The 17,345-nt window shown below is 51.7% G+C and overlaps 2 protein-coding genes across 3 annotated transcripts; one reads left to right on the plus strand and one right to left on the minus strand.

The window, feature by feature from the left end:
- Positions 1-654: 654 nt before the first annotated feature.
- On the minus strand, positions 655-15,682 carry LOC119557962 (dmX-like protein 2). 2 transcript variants are annotated; one of them, XM_037871005.1, is made up of 15 exons: positions 15,444-15,682; positions 12,782-12,999; positions 12,566-12,714; positions 4,515-11,492; positions 3,340-4,425; positions 3,054-3,281; positions 2,621-2,977; positions 2,292-2,556; positions 2,146-2,233; positions 1,816-2,085; positions 1,677-1,746; positions 1,534-1,608; positions 1,337-1,470; positions 1,188-1,271; positions 655-1,125 (listed from the first exon to the last, which is right to left on the minus strand). In XM_037871005.1, the coding sequence occupies exons 1-15, from the start codon at positions 15,528-15,530 to the stop codon at positions 925-927; spliced, it is 10,290 nt and encodes a 3,429-aa protein (XP_037726933.1). In that variant the 5' UTR covers positions 15,531-15,682; the 3' UTR covers positions 655-924. The 2 variants fall into 2 exon arrangements, with proteins under 2 accessions (XP_037726933.1, XP_037726934.1); XM_037871006.1 differs by having other exon boundaries at positions 3,057-3,281; positions 15,444-15,681.
- A 225-nt stretch (positions 15,683-15,907) lies between these two features.
- Positions 15,908-17,308, plus strand: LOC119557922 (splicing factor 3B subunit 4). Its single transcript, XM_037870929.1, has 3 exons — positions 15,908-16,031; positions 16,102-16,185; positions 16,248-17,308. The coding sequence occupies exons 1-3, from the start codon at positions 15,998-16,000 to the stop codon at positions 17,147-17,149; spliced, it is 1,020 nt and encodes a 339-aa protein (XP_037726857.1). The 5' UTR covers positions 15,908-15,997; the 3' UTR covers positions 17,150-17,308.
- Positions 17,309-17,345: the final 37 nt, after the last annotated feature.

Raw genomic sequence — 17,345 nt, forward strand, 5'->3', positions numbered from 1 at the left:
GGATGGACCCATATATGGTTTTATGACTACCGTGGCGGGAACATCCTGTTGACGACAAAAAACATAGGAAATGCTATAGAAATGTATGCAGATTTTGGTTTCGTTTGGATGGAGAACACCAAAAATTAGTATACCTCGTTCCACAAAAGAAAGTAAAATTGTTCATTTCAGAAATCGAACCTTATCTGGATACCAAACTAGCCAAGTTTTAAGAAAACACAGAATTTGGTTTAAATAATTTTTTTTATTCATTTTGCACTTTATTTATTTTTAGTTAATTCATTTAGTTTCGTTTTAGTTATACATATATCTTGATTGATTTAACAACAGACAAATTTTTGCACAAAGCTCAACACAAAGACATAGATCGTAATATATATTCGTAAGCATATCAATTACCATACTGTCGAATGTCTTGTATATCGTATAATAATAATTAATTGATTTAAAGCATATAATAGATGTATATAATATATGTATGTATATATATATCTTGTATCTGTATAGTAGTGTATAGTATATAGTCTGTTTAGGAAATACTCAAACATGAAACGAATCAAGCGAATCGAGTCAGACGCAAGTTTCATTTTTTTCGTCGTTTGGAAAACATTAAATAGCAAAACGGAAACGGCCAAAAAAAAAATAAACAATACATTTATGCAAAAAAATAGTAATAACGTATATATATGTATATCTGTACGTGTAGGGAATTGAAATACAATCAAAAATGTTACAATAATCAACGATTAACAAAGAATACACATATTGTAGGACACTCGAGTCGCGTCCTCCTTGCCGCGGCACACATAAAAACAGACGAGCACGAGAGCAGAAACACGGACTTTGCTGCGGCAAATGGACACCGACGCGGACACGGAATCCGGATGGAGCCGTGCCCGAAATGTTACGGATAGAATACAGCTTTCAATACACGGAGTGAACAATGTTGTCCTTCTCCACCAGCAGTCGCACCTTCATGCAGCCATCGGAGCCGCAGGAGAACAGCCGGCCGAATGGGTCCACGTACACCTGGCTGACGCCCTGGCCAGTGTGCTTGAAGAACCCGTTCTTGGCATGCTCATGCGGGAACGTATTGATCAGCATGAACTGATTCATGTCCCAGATCTGCAGGATAAGCAGGGATTAATATGAGGATCTCGGCCAGAATCTAGGCTATTAAAACCCACCTTTATGTCACCCTCAATGGAGCCAGTGACAAAGAACTCCTCGTGCGGATCCAGAGCTATGCACTTGATGGTGCTATCATGGGCCTGTCAAGGATTTTACGAGGATTATTATCCAATTTAACCGATATATATATATATCAAGAGCTCACCTGATAGCGATGGCGCAACGTTCGCTGTCTCACATCGAAGACGCAAACGTCGCCGCGTTTGCCGCACGAGATGAGCACCTGGTGCTGCGGAGCAAACACCAGACAGGACGATCCCTGGTCGTGGCAGGTGAAGGCTGTAAGGGGTTCCATTAGACATATACAACTCTTTGGATTCAAGGCTACCCAAATCTACTTACCCGACACACAGGACTTCTTGTGGGGCAGCAGTGTGTCCCAGATGTTGATGTTCTTGTTCTCAGAACTTTGACCAGCTGTGGAAGATATTGAATGTAACAAGGACTCATGGGAGAAACGGCGGTGTTACCACATCACAACTCACCGCTAGCCAAGAGACTGCAGGAACCAAGGAACACGAAATCAGACAGGGCCTTGTTGTGGCACTGGTAGCTCTGCAAAGGGAAAGGTTCATGATTAGAAGGTGGCTCACAGATGGGCCCAGATGCCATGTGCCAACTCACTATGAACGAACGATTGTTCTGTGAGGCGATGCCCGCCTGCCAGAGACTGAGCTTGCCGTCACCATCGCCGATGCCAAATTTGTTGCCCTGCTCCGAGAAGCGGCAGCGCGTCACCTTGGCAAAGGTGCCCGAGGTGCGGGGCGAGCAGACGGGCTGCTGGTGACCCCACTCCCAGATCTGCACAGATCCATCCTGCCCTCCGGTGAGGTACAGCGGCATCAGCGGATGGGCGCTCATGCGCTTCACGTTGTCCACCTTGTGGCGCAGCACCTGTTTAAGATAAGACGCATCAGTGAATATTATCTTCGAATGCTTGACAGGATCACCCACCATGGATGTGCCGCGTCCCGATTGCGAGGCACTTTGTGTGCTGGCATTGGACTCGCTGTACGCATTGCTGTTACCCCCAAATTGGTTTCTGCAAGTCAGGATCATTAGTAAGGGCGCCATACCGAAACATGAATAACTTGACTTACTGCTCCTGCGTCTGAATGATCAAAAAGGACGAGCTGTTGGTGTCCGCGTCCTTGGACAGGTTCATCATGTCGTAGTCGCACTCGTCCTCGTACCAATTTGGCGACTCCAGCAGCAGCGAGATGTCGAACTCCTGGATCTCACGCGGGTTTGCAAAGGCAATCATCGAGGAACTGTTGTTCTTCAAGCAGAAGGACAATATCGACTCGTGGTCCTTGTGAATGATTCGGATGTGGTCGGTATTCTCGTTGGTCGAATGAGATTGACCTTCGGCAAAGAGTCAGCAATTATCTAATCAGTATCAATTTTATTTCAGGGACCAAGAACTCACCCTCATCGGTCTCGTTGTCGTTGTGGGTGTGGTGCGATCCCCGTGTGCTGGGCTCCATGTTCTTGCCAAAGATGCTCTTAATGAAGACCTCCTGGGCGGGCTCCTGTCGCACCAAAAAGTTCCATAGTCGTCGGATGGGACCAGCCGATGAGCCCGAAACGAACGGAGTGTTGTCCTTGTTCAGCAGCGAGCGGTATTTGTGGATGGCCAATCCGTTGATGCCGCTCTCCGCGTAGCATCCGGGTATGTAATGTCGGGACGGTGGCCCGCGGGCTATGAGGTCACTAAGGGCAAACTCATTCCAGCGATTAAGGGTCCTAAGCACTTCGTGCGACAGTGGACTGATCACAGGCAAATCTGCACGAAACGGGGTGGCAATATAGGACGGGATGCTTAGTGGATGATGTCGAATGGATGGATGAAATGTTACAACTACCCTGCAGTTCGATGCCGGCCACCTTGACCAGTTCCTGGATCTTGTGCGTGCTGATCTTGATGAGGGCCAGGCGCAGGATGCTCCACGAGTACGACGTGGGATTGGTGTGCTCCGTATTATCCTTGGCCTTCAGCTGCGATCGGCTCACATTCACATCATCGTCGTCCTCCTCCTCCTCCTCGTTGTCCGACTCGTGCGAGTCGTCCGTGTCGTAGTCATCGCATTCTGCAACACAATGAACATGTCAATTAGGGAGTAACTGTTTGGAGGATCGAAAACCTACCGGTTGTGGGCGGTTTGGTAAGGAAGTAGGACAGCATGGACGTCTCCGGCGGCATGAACTGCTCCCGGTACGTGGGCTTGTCCTCCTTCATGTTGCTGGAAGTACTATTCTGGCTGAAGCTTCCCAGGATTTTCATGTTAAGCTTCATGCGCTGTTTCGTAATAGAAGTGACCGTATTCCAAACGCTGTTCTCATCCGCCGGCTCTTCGGACGTGGAACCGGTGCCACCAGTAGGTCCGCCAGCTCCTGCTCCCGCTCCTCCCGCCACCATTTGGTTGGGAGGCTGTGCTGCAGCGGGCTTAATCAGCAACTTCTTCATGCCTCCGCCGAAGAGAGTGGACCAGGTCTCGTTGTTGAAACTCTGACCACTCAGGCGGTACAACAAACGGCTATCGCAGGTGGACAGAGAGTAAATGAAGAGTGCCATGTAGGTGGAAACAAAAGACTCCAGCAACAAAACATTCAGCTTGGGTACATCCTCGTCCTTCTCCCGCGCCAAAAGGGCACGCAGATTGGTTACACCCGGCCACTTGGAAGGAGTGGTGCACACGCCTGCCGGCTCATCAGTGGAATACTTGCGCCTGCGGCCATAGGCATTTCGGCTGCCCACCAGATAGCTGCACTCGAAAGACGAGTTTATCTTGGCTATGTTCTCCATTCCCGGACTGGGGTAACCATTGAAGGCCGAGTTGTTTACCACAAAGCTCTCGGAATCGCATAGCGATTGGTAGATACACGATGACAATGCCACGGCCAGGTCCCGGAGCACAAAGATCTCGCTCAGAGCACTGGGTTCGATTCCCGGGAAGGGTAGCACCTTGATGATGCTCTGCAGCATATCTACCGTCTGCGATTGCAGGTACTTGATGGGATCGGCTATCACCGTCTTGTTGCCCGCCACACATGCGCTGAGCAAAGGCAATGTGGTGGGGAAGGGTAGCGGGCTCAGGAGCTGCTGTTGGGTCTTCTCCTGCTGGAGCTCCTGCAGAAGCAGCACCAGCTCCATGCGCACGGATGCCAGGCCACCGCCACTAGCGCCGTGTAGGGAACAGTAACTCAGCAGCGTGCGGAGCAGGGTTTCATTGGCTGAAGTGGGTAAGGGTTAATCCATTGAATTACATATCTAGTTATATAGTTATATGGATAGTTATAGGATCTACCCAGGATCATCTTACCCTTGAGCCAACGCTTGCGTTTGGCCGCCCGCATCACCTTGGCCTCAAAGTCCTGCTTGTCCTGCATGAGGATCTCGTGGAGCGTGGGTCGCTCAGTGCTGGGATAGATGCTGGCGTTCATCTCCTTGTCCCTGGCCTCGGCATCTGCCTCACCAGATTCGTGATTCGACTGTTCCGCTTGGCTGCAGTAGTTGCACAACTGCTTGAGTGCCTCCACCTCCCGTTCCAGCCACATGTAGAGCTGGTAGCGCAATTGGCCGCCATCTACCTCGAATCCGGTGGCCAGCGTGGACAGCTCCTCCATTAGGATCTTCAGACAGGCCACGAACTTCAGCTGCTGAGCCATAATGTCCATCTTCGCATCGTTGCCATTTGATTTGCCCCGGCCCAGGATGGATGCCTGTGGCTGCGGGGTGGCCAGCTCCGGTTCATCGGGCTCAAGATCAGGGTCCTCCTCTTCGTCCTCATCATCCCATTTTATTTCGAACTTGGCCTCTGACTCACTGGACACGGGAGCGCCCCAGTCGAAGGCATCTGCAGTGCCCTGCGAAGCGGCCGGAGTTGCTCCCCACTGGTCCATGATGCCCGTGTTGATCAGTTCCTCCTTGTTCTGCTGGGCACGCTCCTGAGCCTGGCTGCCGGCCACACTGCCGCCAGAATCGTCGCTGATCTTCTGTGGCAGCTTGTTAAGCACCTCGAGCGCCAACGCCGGACAGCCGCTCTTGAAGTGCCCGTGGGCGGTGGTGAAGTACAGCTGCCGCTCGATGGGCGTTATCGAATCCTCCAGCTGCAGCTGCTTGTCGCAGGCTACGGCACTGGGAGCAGCATCGCCGGCATAATTGAATCCGGACAGGACCACGTGGGCAATGCGCTTCTCCTGTGCCGACAGAGCAATATTCTGACGGATGAGCAGGGGATGGGTGCGCAAATATATGTAGAAGTTAAAGACATTCGGATTTGTGGCCTGTGGTTCGGGACGCAGCAGATCCTCCTCCCTGTAGCTGCTGTGCAGGCTGCCCACGTTGTTTAGGAGCAGGGTGTTCAGGCTCTCCTGGTACTTCTTGATCGTCCAGTAGGTCATCGAGCGCAGGAAGGGATCGGGATGGGCGCGGGTAAGGTCGCAACGTCCGGTTTCCGCATCCGTGCCCAATATGTGCTCGTGCAGCAAATGGTGGTAGTAGCTGCCCTCGGCATCGCCCTCGTAGAGACGAGCTATGATGAGAGCCAGCTGGAAGTCCTCCAGCTTGTTCATGCACACCTCGATGGCATCATTGAGGCTATTGGCCAGCAGGAAAAAGGCCACAGCGTGCTCGAATCGCTGCTTGCCCAGCAGCACAAAGGCATTCTTTAAAGCCGCCTTGCGCCAGCGATCCTCTGCAAAGTTATTGCCAAAGAAGGCGGTCATCTTTTCGTCCCGGCGGGATCTAAACAAGCCCCACACCAGGGACTTCTTCTTCATGGCCAGGTAGTAGATGGCCGCGTCCAGCGGCTCCTGCTTCTGCTGGTAGGCGCACTTGGCCAGCTTCTCCACGCACCGCCTAAGCGTGTTGATGTTCTTCAGCCAGTAGCCCATGCCCAGATCCCGAAGCGTGGCCCAGCGGAGATCGCCCTTGGTGTAGCTCGGTATAAGGTTCAGGAGCTCCTCCTCGCTCTCCGAGTGAAAGGCCCACACAATATTGGAGGTGCCCACGCCCTGGCGCTGGAACTGTGCCCGCTGCTGAAGCGGCAGGCATCGCAGCAGATAGGTAAAGTGCTTCATGGCCAGCAGGAAGCGCAGGCCGCAGTCATCGAGGGAGTCGGTACTAGTGCTGCCATCCTTCACAGCTCCCGTTCCCGCTCCCCCGCCCATTCCACCCGACTTGCCCTGATCGGCGGCAAACTTGTCGGAGAAATCCGTATTGCATGTGGCCACCGTATCCGCCAGCGCCAGCAGATGCATCTGGTCCAGCGAGGAAAGTCCGGGCAAATGGGTGTGGGTCAGCAGGCGCGACAAAAGCTGCCCCTGCCGTGGCCCAAAGTGCGAAATCGAGTGCTTCTCGGGCAGCGAGAGCCGACGCTCCTGTCGCTTCTTTTCATCGCCCTCGCTCAGCAGCTCATCCAGATTGTCCTCCGAGTTGTGCATGTCGAAGAGCTCATCGTAGTCCTTGTCGCCCTCGGCATAGTTGTTGCTCTGACCTGGCGTCTCACGATCCGCATTAAGGAGCACCCACAAGGGTAACGGCGGAATGGAGTTGATCTCTGCGTAGTCCAACATCAGCTCCTCGGGAATCTGGGTGGTGCTACCGCGGTGCTCTGCCTGGATGTTCTGATCCGCCGTGTAGCTAATACTTAGGGTGCGGGATCTTGACCAGCTGCGCTGTCTGGCATAGCCATCCTCGTCCTGGCCAGCTGTGCTCGAACTGTTGCCACTCATGCAGCGCACCAGATGCGCCAGGATGGCCTTTACCCAGCGGATCTTGCCGCAGTTGAGCAGCTCCATTAGCTGCTTGGGATGGTATTGCGGCAACACTGGACAGGCGATGCGAGAGGCCTGGAACAGTCCGAAATCCGTCATGTAGTCATCGTTTCCACCGTCTTCCGCACCGGCGCCATAAGAGCCAGCTCCTGCTGCGCCGCCGGCACCATTCATATTGGCCATGCTGGTGTTGCCCAGACGGCGCTTCTTGTCGTGCGACAGCAGCTGCAGATTGGCCGTGCTCACCTTGCTGATCAGTGGCATAGAGGCCACGTTCTTTAGACGCAGCTGTGTGGACTCGTTGGCCAGCGAGCGCAGATCCTCGTCCCTTAAATTCCGAGTATCCGGTACATCCTCACCAGCAGCGGCAGCCGCTGCAGCTGCAAAGTGCGAGGAGTAGTGCGGCTTCCACTGCGAATACACATGCATTTCGGAATCCATGGCCACCACTAAAATGCCATCGCGCACCCAAGAGATCTGCATGGGCAGCGGCGGCAGGCCGTCGGCCGTCTGCAGGTCTATCTGCCGCAACTTCATCCAACGGATCTCGTCCACAAAGTTGGGCTGCGCCAAAGAACTGGCCTTCCGCAAAATGGGACGGTTCACCGAACGCGACTCCTTCATGGCCTTGATGTTCGCCTGGGCAATGTCCGAGCTCACGGGTGTGTATAGCAGGATCTTGCTGCCTACCGCGACGGTTAGGATGTGGGAGCCATCCTCCTTGCTCACCCAGTCCAGTTGGACCAGATGCTTTTGGGTCAGCGGACAGGTGTTGCCATTCTCGGCGATGCTCTTCCGTAAGGATTGCAGGGTACTAAAGCTGGGCACGGTTAGCAAACCGGAGGCAGCGGCCGATGGTTGCCTATTGACGGCCAATTCCGGTGTGGTCTCGCCACTTCTCGGGGATCTGCTCTCCGGATCGTGGGCGAAGGTGTGAAGAACCTGATTCAACCGCTGCTTCTTTGCCAGCAATCGGCTGTCGTGCAGGTAACTCAAATCGATGCCGTGACCAATGTTGATCCGCGGCAGGTGGACGTTCTTCAGGTGAATGGTGTCCTCCAGGACCCACTCGCTACCACCGGAGCTCTCGCACTCGTAGATGGCCACGCATAGGTTCACGTAACGCGAGTCCGGATCGGGACCCTTGTTGGGCCGCGTAAAGCTCTTGCCGTACTTGTAGGCACAGGCTATCCGGCCAGAATAGGCCGCACTGATGTTTAGCGGCTGGCCCGGGATCTCGATGGCCGAGTGCTGTATGCGACTGAACATCTTCCATTCGCTCCAATGGTAGGCATCGCCTTCCGGATCCTGATCGTCCTCATCGCCGATGGGCTCGCACTTCCAGAAACGCGAAATGGAATCCGAGCAGGCGGTCACAATGATGTACGGCGCAAAGCAGGCCGGATAAATGCTGGAGCTGCTCAGGTGACCGGCGGCCGGGGAAGCATGGATCACGTCCACGCCCTCGGGCAGCGGCAGCTCTTGGGTGCACACCTTCTTCGTGGTAATCGAGATGTGCGGCGCCTCAACTTGAGGGCCGAAGTGCTCGGCTCCCGTTAGGGTTTCCGCTCCTTGAGACATTCGCCTGGGATTCTGGTTGCCACCGGCACCATCCTCATCCGGCTCCTGTGTGAGGTTGCTATCCGGCACATACATGGCCGTCTCGGAGAGGAACGAGTTCTGCTGCTTGGAGCTGATGACTATGCGCCACATGTGAATGGTGCTGCCGCGCAGCGTCTTCTCGATGTTCACAATATAGAAGGGTTCCTCGAAATCCGCGTTGCGCTGCAAGTCTACAATTGCATCCATGTCAGACTCCAGTAGGGCGTTTAGCCGCGGCTCCTCCAGATCGTGGGGATCCGTCAGAGGTGTCCTCTGTCCACCCGTGATTAACTGTGCCTGGAATACGTGCAGGAACTGCGTGTTCTGCCAGTCGTGCTTGGCATCCGAAATGGCGTCCAGCTGCAGGATGCAACCGGGCCTGGCCGTCGACTGTTGGGACACCACCTTGAGCTTGTCGTGCAGCGCCGATCGCTGGGCCCGCATCGTGGACGAAGCATTCGAGATCATCGACGACAGCGAGTGCGACTTGTGCAGCGTGTTGAGGTTCTCCGAGCACGAGATCTCAGCCAGCAGGGTGCGGGCATCGATCACCGCCTGGTAGACGCGCAGATTCTCGCCATCGCTGGCCACAAAACAGGCGGACGGTGAGTTACTGTAGCTGCCCAGTGTGGTGCTCGGCAGAAGCGTCGGGATCCAGGCCACGTTGCTGAAGGCTGAAATTTCCGGCGAGTTGATCCTGGCAAGCTCACTGACCCCGCCCGAATGGCACAGCGGTCCCACGGAGTCCACCCGCCAGAGGATCAACTCCGAACAGAAGCCCGTGGGCGTAAATACATCTTTGTCTCCATTGGACCCGACAGAGGGTCCTGCCCCAGTTCCCCCGCCCGAAAGAAGTCCTCCACTGAGGGGCTGCTCGAACGGTGACATCGGCGACTTGGCCTCTGAGTCGGGCAGGTTGTGGTGCGAAGTGGAGACGAGCAGCGGCAGCACCGGATGGCAGGTGATGTCGTTCACCCGGAACCGATGGCCGGAGGCACGGCTCACGTGGCCAATGCTTAATACTTGGGTAAACTTCGTCTTGAAGGCGAACGTTAGCTGCCACAGATTGAGGGTGCCATTCGAGTGCTTGGTCACCATGGAAACCGAGGGAGAAACGTTCATGGGCAAAGCACTGGCTCCAGCTGCAGCCGAATCCTGCGAGCTACTGCTGTGCTCGGCTCCACCGGCTCCACTGGCCGCAGCACTGCGATCGCCGCCTGCCTCATCCTGATCGGCATCGCCCTCCCGGTCGCCATCCTCATCGTCGGCAGCATCCTCCTGCTCCTCGTCGTGCCTCTCAAAGGTCTGCCCCGAGTGCTGGTCACTTTTCAGGGAGGAATCATCTGCGTTTCCCTTGTGGAACTCATCCTTGCTGCGTACATTGTTGGCAATGTCGCGGAAGGCCAGCGGATGCGTGCCCGTGTTGAACAGGCTGACTGTGGTGGACATGGACATGGCATCGCCCAGCGGAAAGGCCGAGGGGATGCGCGTAGAGAAGGAGACCTGCGCCTGCCTGAACGAGCCTGGATAGTAGTCATCCAGCCATTCGATCACCCAAATCAAGTAGCTCCCGTCCACCGGATGGATGGCGAAGAGGAGATCCGGACTTTGGTGCCAGTCGCGCAACAAACACTCGATCTTGTTGTCTAAAGAATCCACCAGCTGTGTGATTGGGTGCGGCGGCTCGTTGTTCAGCGAGTTCTGCGACGTCGTGTTGGACATGGAGTTCAGATGGAGCCCGGCTCCAGCTCCGCCGCCGCCCATACCCGTGCCCGCCGTGTGCTGCGAGTAGCGGCTGTACTCCTCGCCGCTGTCGTCCACGGACACGGACTTGGACGAGCGCATGTACTTCTTGTGCGGATGCGCATGCGAGTGGGAGCCGTGGGCATCGTCGGGAAGATCAACGCCACCACTTGAGGCATTCCCATGACCGTTCTCCTCGTCGATCACCTTCTTGGTGAGCTCCTGGAGTATGGCCTCCGCCTGCAGCGTGAAATGCATCTCCTTGTTGTTTAGCCAGTGCAGGATAAAGACATTCTGGTTGGCCGGATCGCTGGTCTGCATCGATGGTACCAGCGGGATGTCCGTCTCCGCGTTAATCGACGCGGCCAGGTGGAAATGCATCCCGGGTGTGACGCCCGATCCCTGGAATCCGTACGAGTGAAAATCGTGGACGCTGCACGAAGATGGGAGCGAGGGTATCGGCCCCAGATAGTTGCTATAGCTGGCTGGGGAGCTACCCATGGCGCCCATTGCCCCGGTTGCTCCTCCGCCACTGGTCACGCCTCCACTGGTTGCTCCCGGGCCGGCATTCGCTCCGGCCTTCATGTGCCGACGAATGTGGAAGCAGGTCTTCATGTGCTTCAGCCGCTGCATGAACCGGTGCTTGTGCCGATGCGTACGGAATTTTGGGTTCTGCGAGGCCATGGGATCGAACTGGGTCATGTTCACCATCCCGTCATCCGGCAGCACCGTCTCGATCCATATGCGACAGATGTTGTCCAGGCATGAGGTGACCAGCATATTGGCCACCGATCCCTTGGGCATATACTTGCTCGTCTTGCGCCACACAATGTTGGACACGGCTCGCGGATGGGCGATGTACACGTACGTGAAGTTCAGATCTCCGCCGGAACTCGAGCCGGTGACATCATCGCCTCCATGGCGTCCAGACGAAGTGGGACCGGCGGCGGAGGCACCCTTGGCCGGGAAGAGAACCTGTTTGTTCTCGTACCAGATCTTCACTAGCCGATCATTGCGGCCGCAGGTGGCGAAGAGCGTTCCATCCGGACTAAATGCCATGTGGTAAATGGGTATAGCCGTCTGGCAGCTCCAAATGTTCTCCCACGTGGACACATCCTCTGTCTGGGCGTTGTTTGGCTGCTTCGGCTCTTTGCTCTCGCCAATCTCGAACTTGACGCCTATTTGAAGAAAGGATTGTGATTAGACATGGGTAGCTTTTAGGGATTACTCAAGCAGGGGATTTCAAAGCTAACACAACCTTGAATCCATACTATTTCTGTGGAACTTCACCGATATCTGGATTTTAGTTGCAAATATAAATATTTTTTAATCGATTTCCAGTATCGGTACCACTCTGCTTGGGTTCTGTAAACAAATTTTAACCCAAACAATTACTTAAGACGGGGACTCTAAACCAATGAACCTGCCATCCGAACTATTTCAATGGAATTTCGCCAATATCATCTGGATTTTAGTTGCAAAATAATCGAATTCAAGTGTCAGTACAACTCTGCGATGGTTCTATAAAAAAATTTCATCTTAAATATTTACTCAGGACGGGGTTTCAACATAATGAACCTGAAACCCGAACAATTTCAATGGAATTTAGCCGCCATTACCAGGATTGTAGTTTAAACATAATATTAAATTGCATATCAGTTTCAGTACCACTCTACGATGATTCTATAAACAAATTTCTATCCAAACATTTACTCAGGAAGGGTATTCTAAGCTAATAAACCTGCAAGTCCGAACAATTTCAATGGAATTTTACCGATATCAGTACCATTCTGTAATGGTTCTATAAACATATTCCAACCCAAACAATTAACGAAACTAATCCATCACATCATTGGAGTTTCTCTAATTTCACTTGGAGTTTAGTTGGAAATAAATAGCTTGAAATAGTATTCCAATATCAGCACCAGCCAGGCATAAACAAACTCCAGCCTAAACAGATCTCAAGTACGTAATTAAATACCTGTAAGTATTGGAAACCGAAAAGAGTAAGTTTACAATAACAAACCCAAGGAATAGTTCCTATTATCAGTAAAATTAAAATTAAACTTCTTATAAGACTATATTAGATGACGTGTTTTCTAATAAAAAACAAATAGAAAAAAACTATTATAACATGTAAAAAAAACCCCCTTTTCATCCACTTTGCATCTGTGAGTCATCTTCTCCCACGCCAATCGATAGTTGGCCGCAAAACCATGAAGGGGGTCAATGGGACGGGTACAAAGCTCACCCGTGTGCTCCTCCTCCTGCTGGTGAGTGGGCGACTTGCTCTTCCACAGCTGGATGTTGGTGCCGCCGGTCAGGAGACGGGTGCCCTCAAGATTCCAGGACAGGGTCACCACGCTCGACTGGCTGGTGAAGGAGCCCGTTTGCACCCATCTGCAGGGGGGAAATGGTGAAGAGTGTGGTGAACTAGGGATCATGTTGGGATGGTTTTCAACCTCACCTGTAGTCCAGAAAGTGGGTATTGTGCTTGCTGGACTCAATCACCGGCGTGGGCTCGAAAATGCATATCTTGTTCTCATAGGCTGCCGCTATCTTTCCGGTATCGGTGCTGCAGTCCAGGGCGGATATCTTGACATAGCCATGGCTGGCGCCCGGAATGATCTGGACGCGCTCGAAGGTGCTTGCCAGGATGACCACATTGCAGCCGGCGGCGTAGGCCTGTAAACGGGACAAAACCGGGGAGTATTAAGTGGTGCGACTATACTGCAGTTAATCTTAACATTATACGATCGTTATGTGCTCTCGGGAGTCGTTTGTTTTCAAGTGTACATATGTGCACGGGTACAGCGGGTATATACACAGGTATATAGGCATGCATATATCGATAACAATACCCCAACTGTCCAGTTAACTGGCTTATCAGGCCGGCTGACAAGGCTCTTGCCACATCATGTTTACCTGGTTAGCTAAAGTGTGTTTGATTTATTTGTTGAGCTGTCTCGCTGATATGCTCATTATCGTGGCCAGAAATTTGAATACCCTGCTACGCTTTTGGAAGGGGTATGGGAATACTAGATGTAGTAATAGTTTAGTAGAGGGGCTAGCAAATGGTGTTATTAATTTTCTCTATTTTATTACTTAACTGCATACTGAGTTGTGACAAAAGGGGCGTAAAGCAGATTATTTACTGATTTTTTTAGACTGTAGCGAAAACCTTTTGGAATGATTCGCTTCAAATTTATTGGTTAATATACCTATAAGTAATTCCTAATCGTTTCCATTTGTTTTGCTTAAATGGTTGAATCACCCACTTTTATCAAACAATTGATTCATTGATTTAAGAGATTACGGTTCTCTTGTTTAGATATAACCGTGATAAATGAGGAATATTTATAGAGATTCGTTTCAAGTTTAGTTATAGCGGGAATAAATGGGTAGCACCATGAAGCTATATTATTTTTTAAAGAACATTTGAGGCATACAAAGAAGGGTATCTACTAAACTATGGTGACGGGTTTATTTATAACGTTTTGTTTTGACGCACTGCTCCATTATTTTTTTCAAGTGTCAGCTTTACTTAAAGCTCTCTAGAAGTCTTTAAGGGTATGTCTATTATTATTACCCATTAAATATATAAAAAAGATACCTTTTATGGAGGGTTTTCCCACCACCTTTCCGATTACCGACTCATTAGTTTAGGTGCAGATAAGATAACTTTATATAAAGGCTGTTTGTTAGTTATGAATAACTTTAAATTGCAAAAGATGTTTCTGATATTAAAGGGAAATACTCGTAATCGAGGGCATCGTCAAAGCTTAGATTACTATTATAAACACGGTATTGATACGTTTCTTTGTAACACTGCTCCTTTTTCAAGGTTTTCCCCGAAACTCGATAGATGGCGCCAGCGGAATGTCTTCGTGCCGACCACTATATACTATATAAATATATACATATGCATACAACACTTGAAATTAAACAAATTGAAATGATGGCAAATGATATGGCGAGAAAGGGGTGGGCGGCGGTCTGAGAACGGGGGACTGTGTCAACAGCGGTGCTGATTACAGAATAGAATATAGTAGAATATAGAATGTACACATACGCCCCGTGGGGCCTCTCATTAGAATGGCGAAATGTGCACAGTTAATTATGCTTCTTCGGGTTGGCAGGAAAAACAGTCTCTAGATCGTATAAACATTCCGAGTAAATACTACAGTACCTAGTGCCATATAACGATTTTTATGGATTGGATCTTGAGTTGGATCGTTTTAGAAGGTTTCTAAGGGAAGGGAATACTTTTCCGGTTAGCTCGTAAATTCCCAGATTGCATATAGTATATGGTACTATATATAGTATAGGGATCGAAAAGGCACATTATAAATGCGTGCTCACGTTTTTTATGGCCGTTTATAATTCCAATTTGCCAATGACGTGTGTCGGTGAGAGGGGCGAGGGCGGGGGCAGAGGGAAAGGGGCGAGAAAGAGAGGCAAAGAGAGAAAGGGAGTGTGGGCGAGTGGGAGCGGGAGAGGGGGACAACCTGCAAGCTGCGAAATTAGGGCATCAAAGGCCACCTGACCAATCGAAGGGTACACACACACTCGCACACTCTCTCGCTGCAACTCACGCATGTGTGCGTGCGGCTTGTTTACTGCCAGCACTTGACCTTAAAAAAATGTAATTAATTGCTGGCCAAGTATGTAAATGCAGGTGAAAACAAACATTTTCTGCCACACACACACGCACACACACTGCGATTTGTTGTTATCGAATTTTTGCACAGCGCACTCACAAAAAGTTCTCTATCTCATCATTATTTGCATTTGATTTTTTAATTGACCACCAAGTGTGGCAAAAAACGATCATATACACAAACACACACACACACACACACTGCACACACACACACACGCAAATATGTAAATAAAAACATTAAAGACGTGCTGTTCTGGTTGGAAAGACGACGACGATGATGTCCCGTTTCCAATTGGAAGTGTGGAATTGGATTGTGTGCTGAAAAAACGGGGCAAGTAGTCGGGCGAAGCGGGGAGGCGTGGCCGGTTGGGGCAGGGGGGATCAATGCGTTGCAAATAGTTGTGAAGATTCCTCCTTCTCGCATGATTTTCCCCAATCAATTCGGTTTTAGATTCTCTTCGCTTACTGTAAATGGGATTCCTTCCACGGAGCCAATGGCGAAGCACCGGTCGCCCGCATTGCAGGCGCCGCTCAGTATCTGGTGACAATTCATAATTTACACACAGTTGATTATCACATCACAGCGCACGGATATTGGGGGCTGGTTCTTTGGTTTCTAGCACGAATTTTCCTTGCTTCTTGTAACAAACGACAACAAAGTGACATTACATAAAAATTAGAGTTGAGTTCTTGGGGCCAGCAGGGACGGGCAATCGAGCAATCGAACTATCGATGATAGGGATGGAAGGTGTGTGCACGAGCTAGGTCACTAGCGTGTACACCTTCCAATGTTACCGACCTGTTGGTATATTTTAGGCATTTATTTTTAGCATATACTGAATAATCGTTGTTATCGAATGGTGTCTCGGCTAAGTTAGCAAATACCGCAACCCGACAGTTTGGTAAGACCGTATATTTGGCGTTTTAATTGTTGAAACCATCTGGCAGCCCTGGCTAGTTTGCATGTCGAAAAACGCCGAAAATTAATTTTTTGGTTTTGTTTATAAGAATAGCTACGACATGGCGGCGGGACCCATTGCTGAACGCAATCAAGGTGGGTTTCTATTGCGCAGGGCAACCAATAGTGGATCCTACTTAACCCGCTCTCTCTGATCCTCCCACAGATGCCACCATCTATGCCGGCGGCCTGGACGACAAGGTGTCGGAAACGCTGCTCTGGGAGCTGTTCGTGCAGGCTGGACCCGTGGGTGAGTACAGGCTGGCCGTAGAAATCCCCACCAGAACCCTAACCCCATTCCCGATCTTCCAGTCAACGTACACATGCCCAAGGATCGGGTCACCCAAATGCACCAGGGCTACGGCTTCGTGGAGTTCCTCAGCGAGGAGGACGCCGACTATGCCATCAAGATTATGAACATGATCAAGCTATATGGCAAACCCATCCGCGTGAACAAGGCGTCGGCCCACCAGAAGAACCTGGACGTTGGCGCCAACATCTTCATCGGTAACCTGGACGTGGAGGTGGACGAGAAGCTACTGTACGATACATTCTCCGCCTTTGGCGTCATCCTGCAGACGCCAAAGATCATGCGGGATCCAGAGACGGGCAAATCGAAGAGCTTCGCCTTCATCAACTTTGCCAGCTTCGAGGCCAGCGACGCGGCCATGGACGCCATGAATGGCCAGTACCTGTGCAACCGTCCCATCTCCGTGTCGTATGCCTTCAAGAAGGACCACAAGGGCGAGCGGCACGGCTCGGCGGCAGAGCGACTGCTGGCCGCCCAGAATCCTTCGGCTCATGCGGACAGGCCGCATCAACTGTTCGCCGATGCGCCAGTGCAGAATATGATGCCGCAGATGCCGGGCCAGATGATGCCGCCACCGATGATGGCTCCGCCGCCGCCGGTGGTGCCCGTTTCGAACAACAACATGGGCATGATTGCGCCGCCGCCTCCAGTGCCCCAGCCTGCGCCGTTCCCAGCCACGATACCGCCGCCACCGCTGCCGCCGATGGCCGGTGGACAACCGCCTCTGCCGCCCGCGATGGGTATACCGCCGCCGCCGCGCATGATGCAGGCGAACGCCTGGGCACCGCCCGGCATGCCGGCTCCTCCGCCCAGACCACCGCCCACCAACTGGCGGCCGCCGCCCGTGCCATTCGCCCCCGCGCCCTTCGCACGGCCCTACCAACCCGACGGCTACCAGTACTAAGACTAGCGTGTAGTGTATACCAATTTGGACGAGACGAAATAAATTTTAATAGGACTTATCAATGGAGGATGCTCTGGTATAGGTTAAGACTACTATGGTTTTTCTCTTGATCGTTTTATGCATTTAATACGCCCAAAATATACAAGCCCTTCCAATGTATAGACTCATCTGTTCGAAAACGTGTTCAGTTCTTTCC

The sequence above is a fragment of the Drosophila subpulchrella genome, chromosome X (assembly GCF_014743375.2).
Source record: "Drosophila subpulchrella strain 33 F10 #4 breed RU33 chromosome X, RU_Dsub_v1.1 Primary Assembly, whole genome shotgun sequence".
NCBI lineage: Eukaryota > Metazoa > Arthropoda > Insecta > Diptera > Drosophilidae > Drosophila > Drosophila subpulchrella.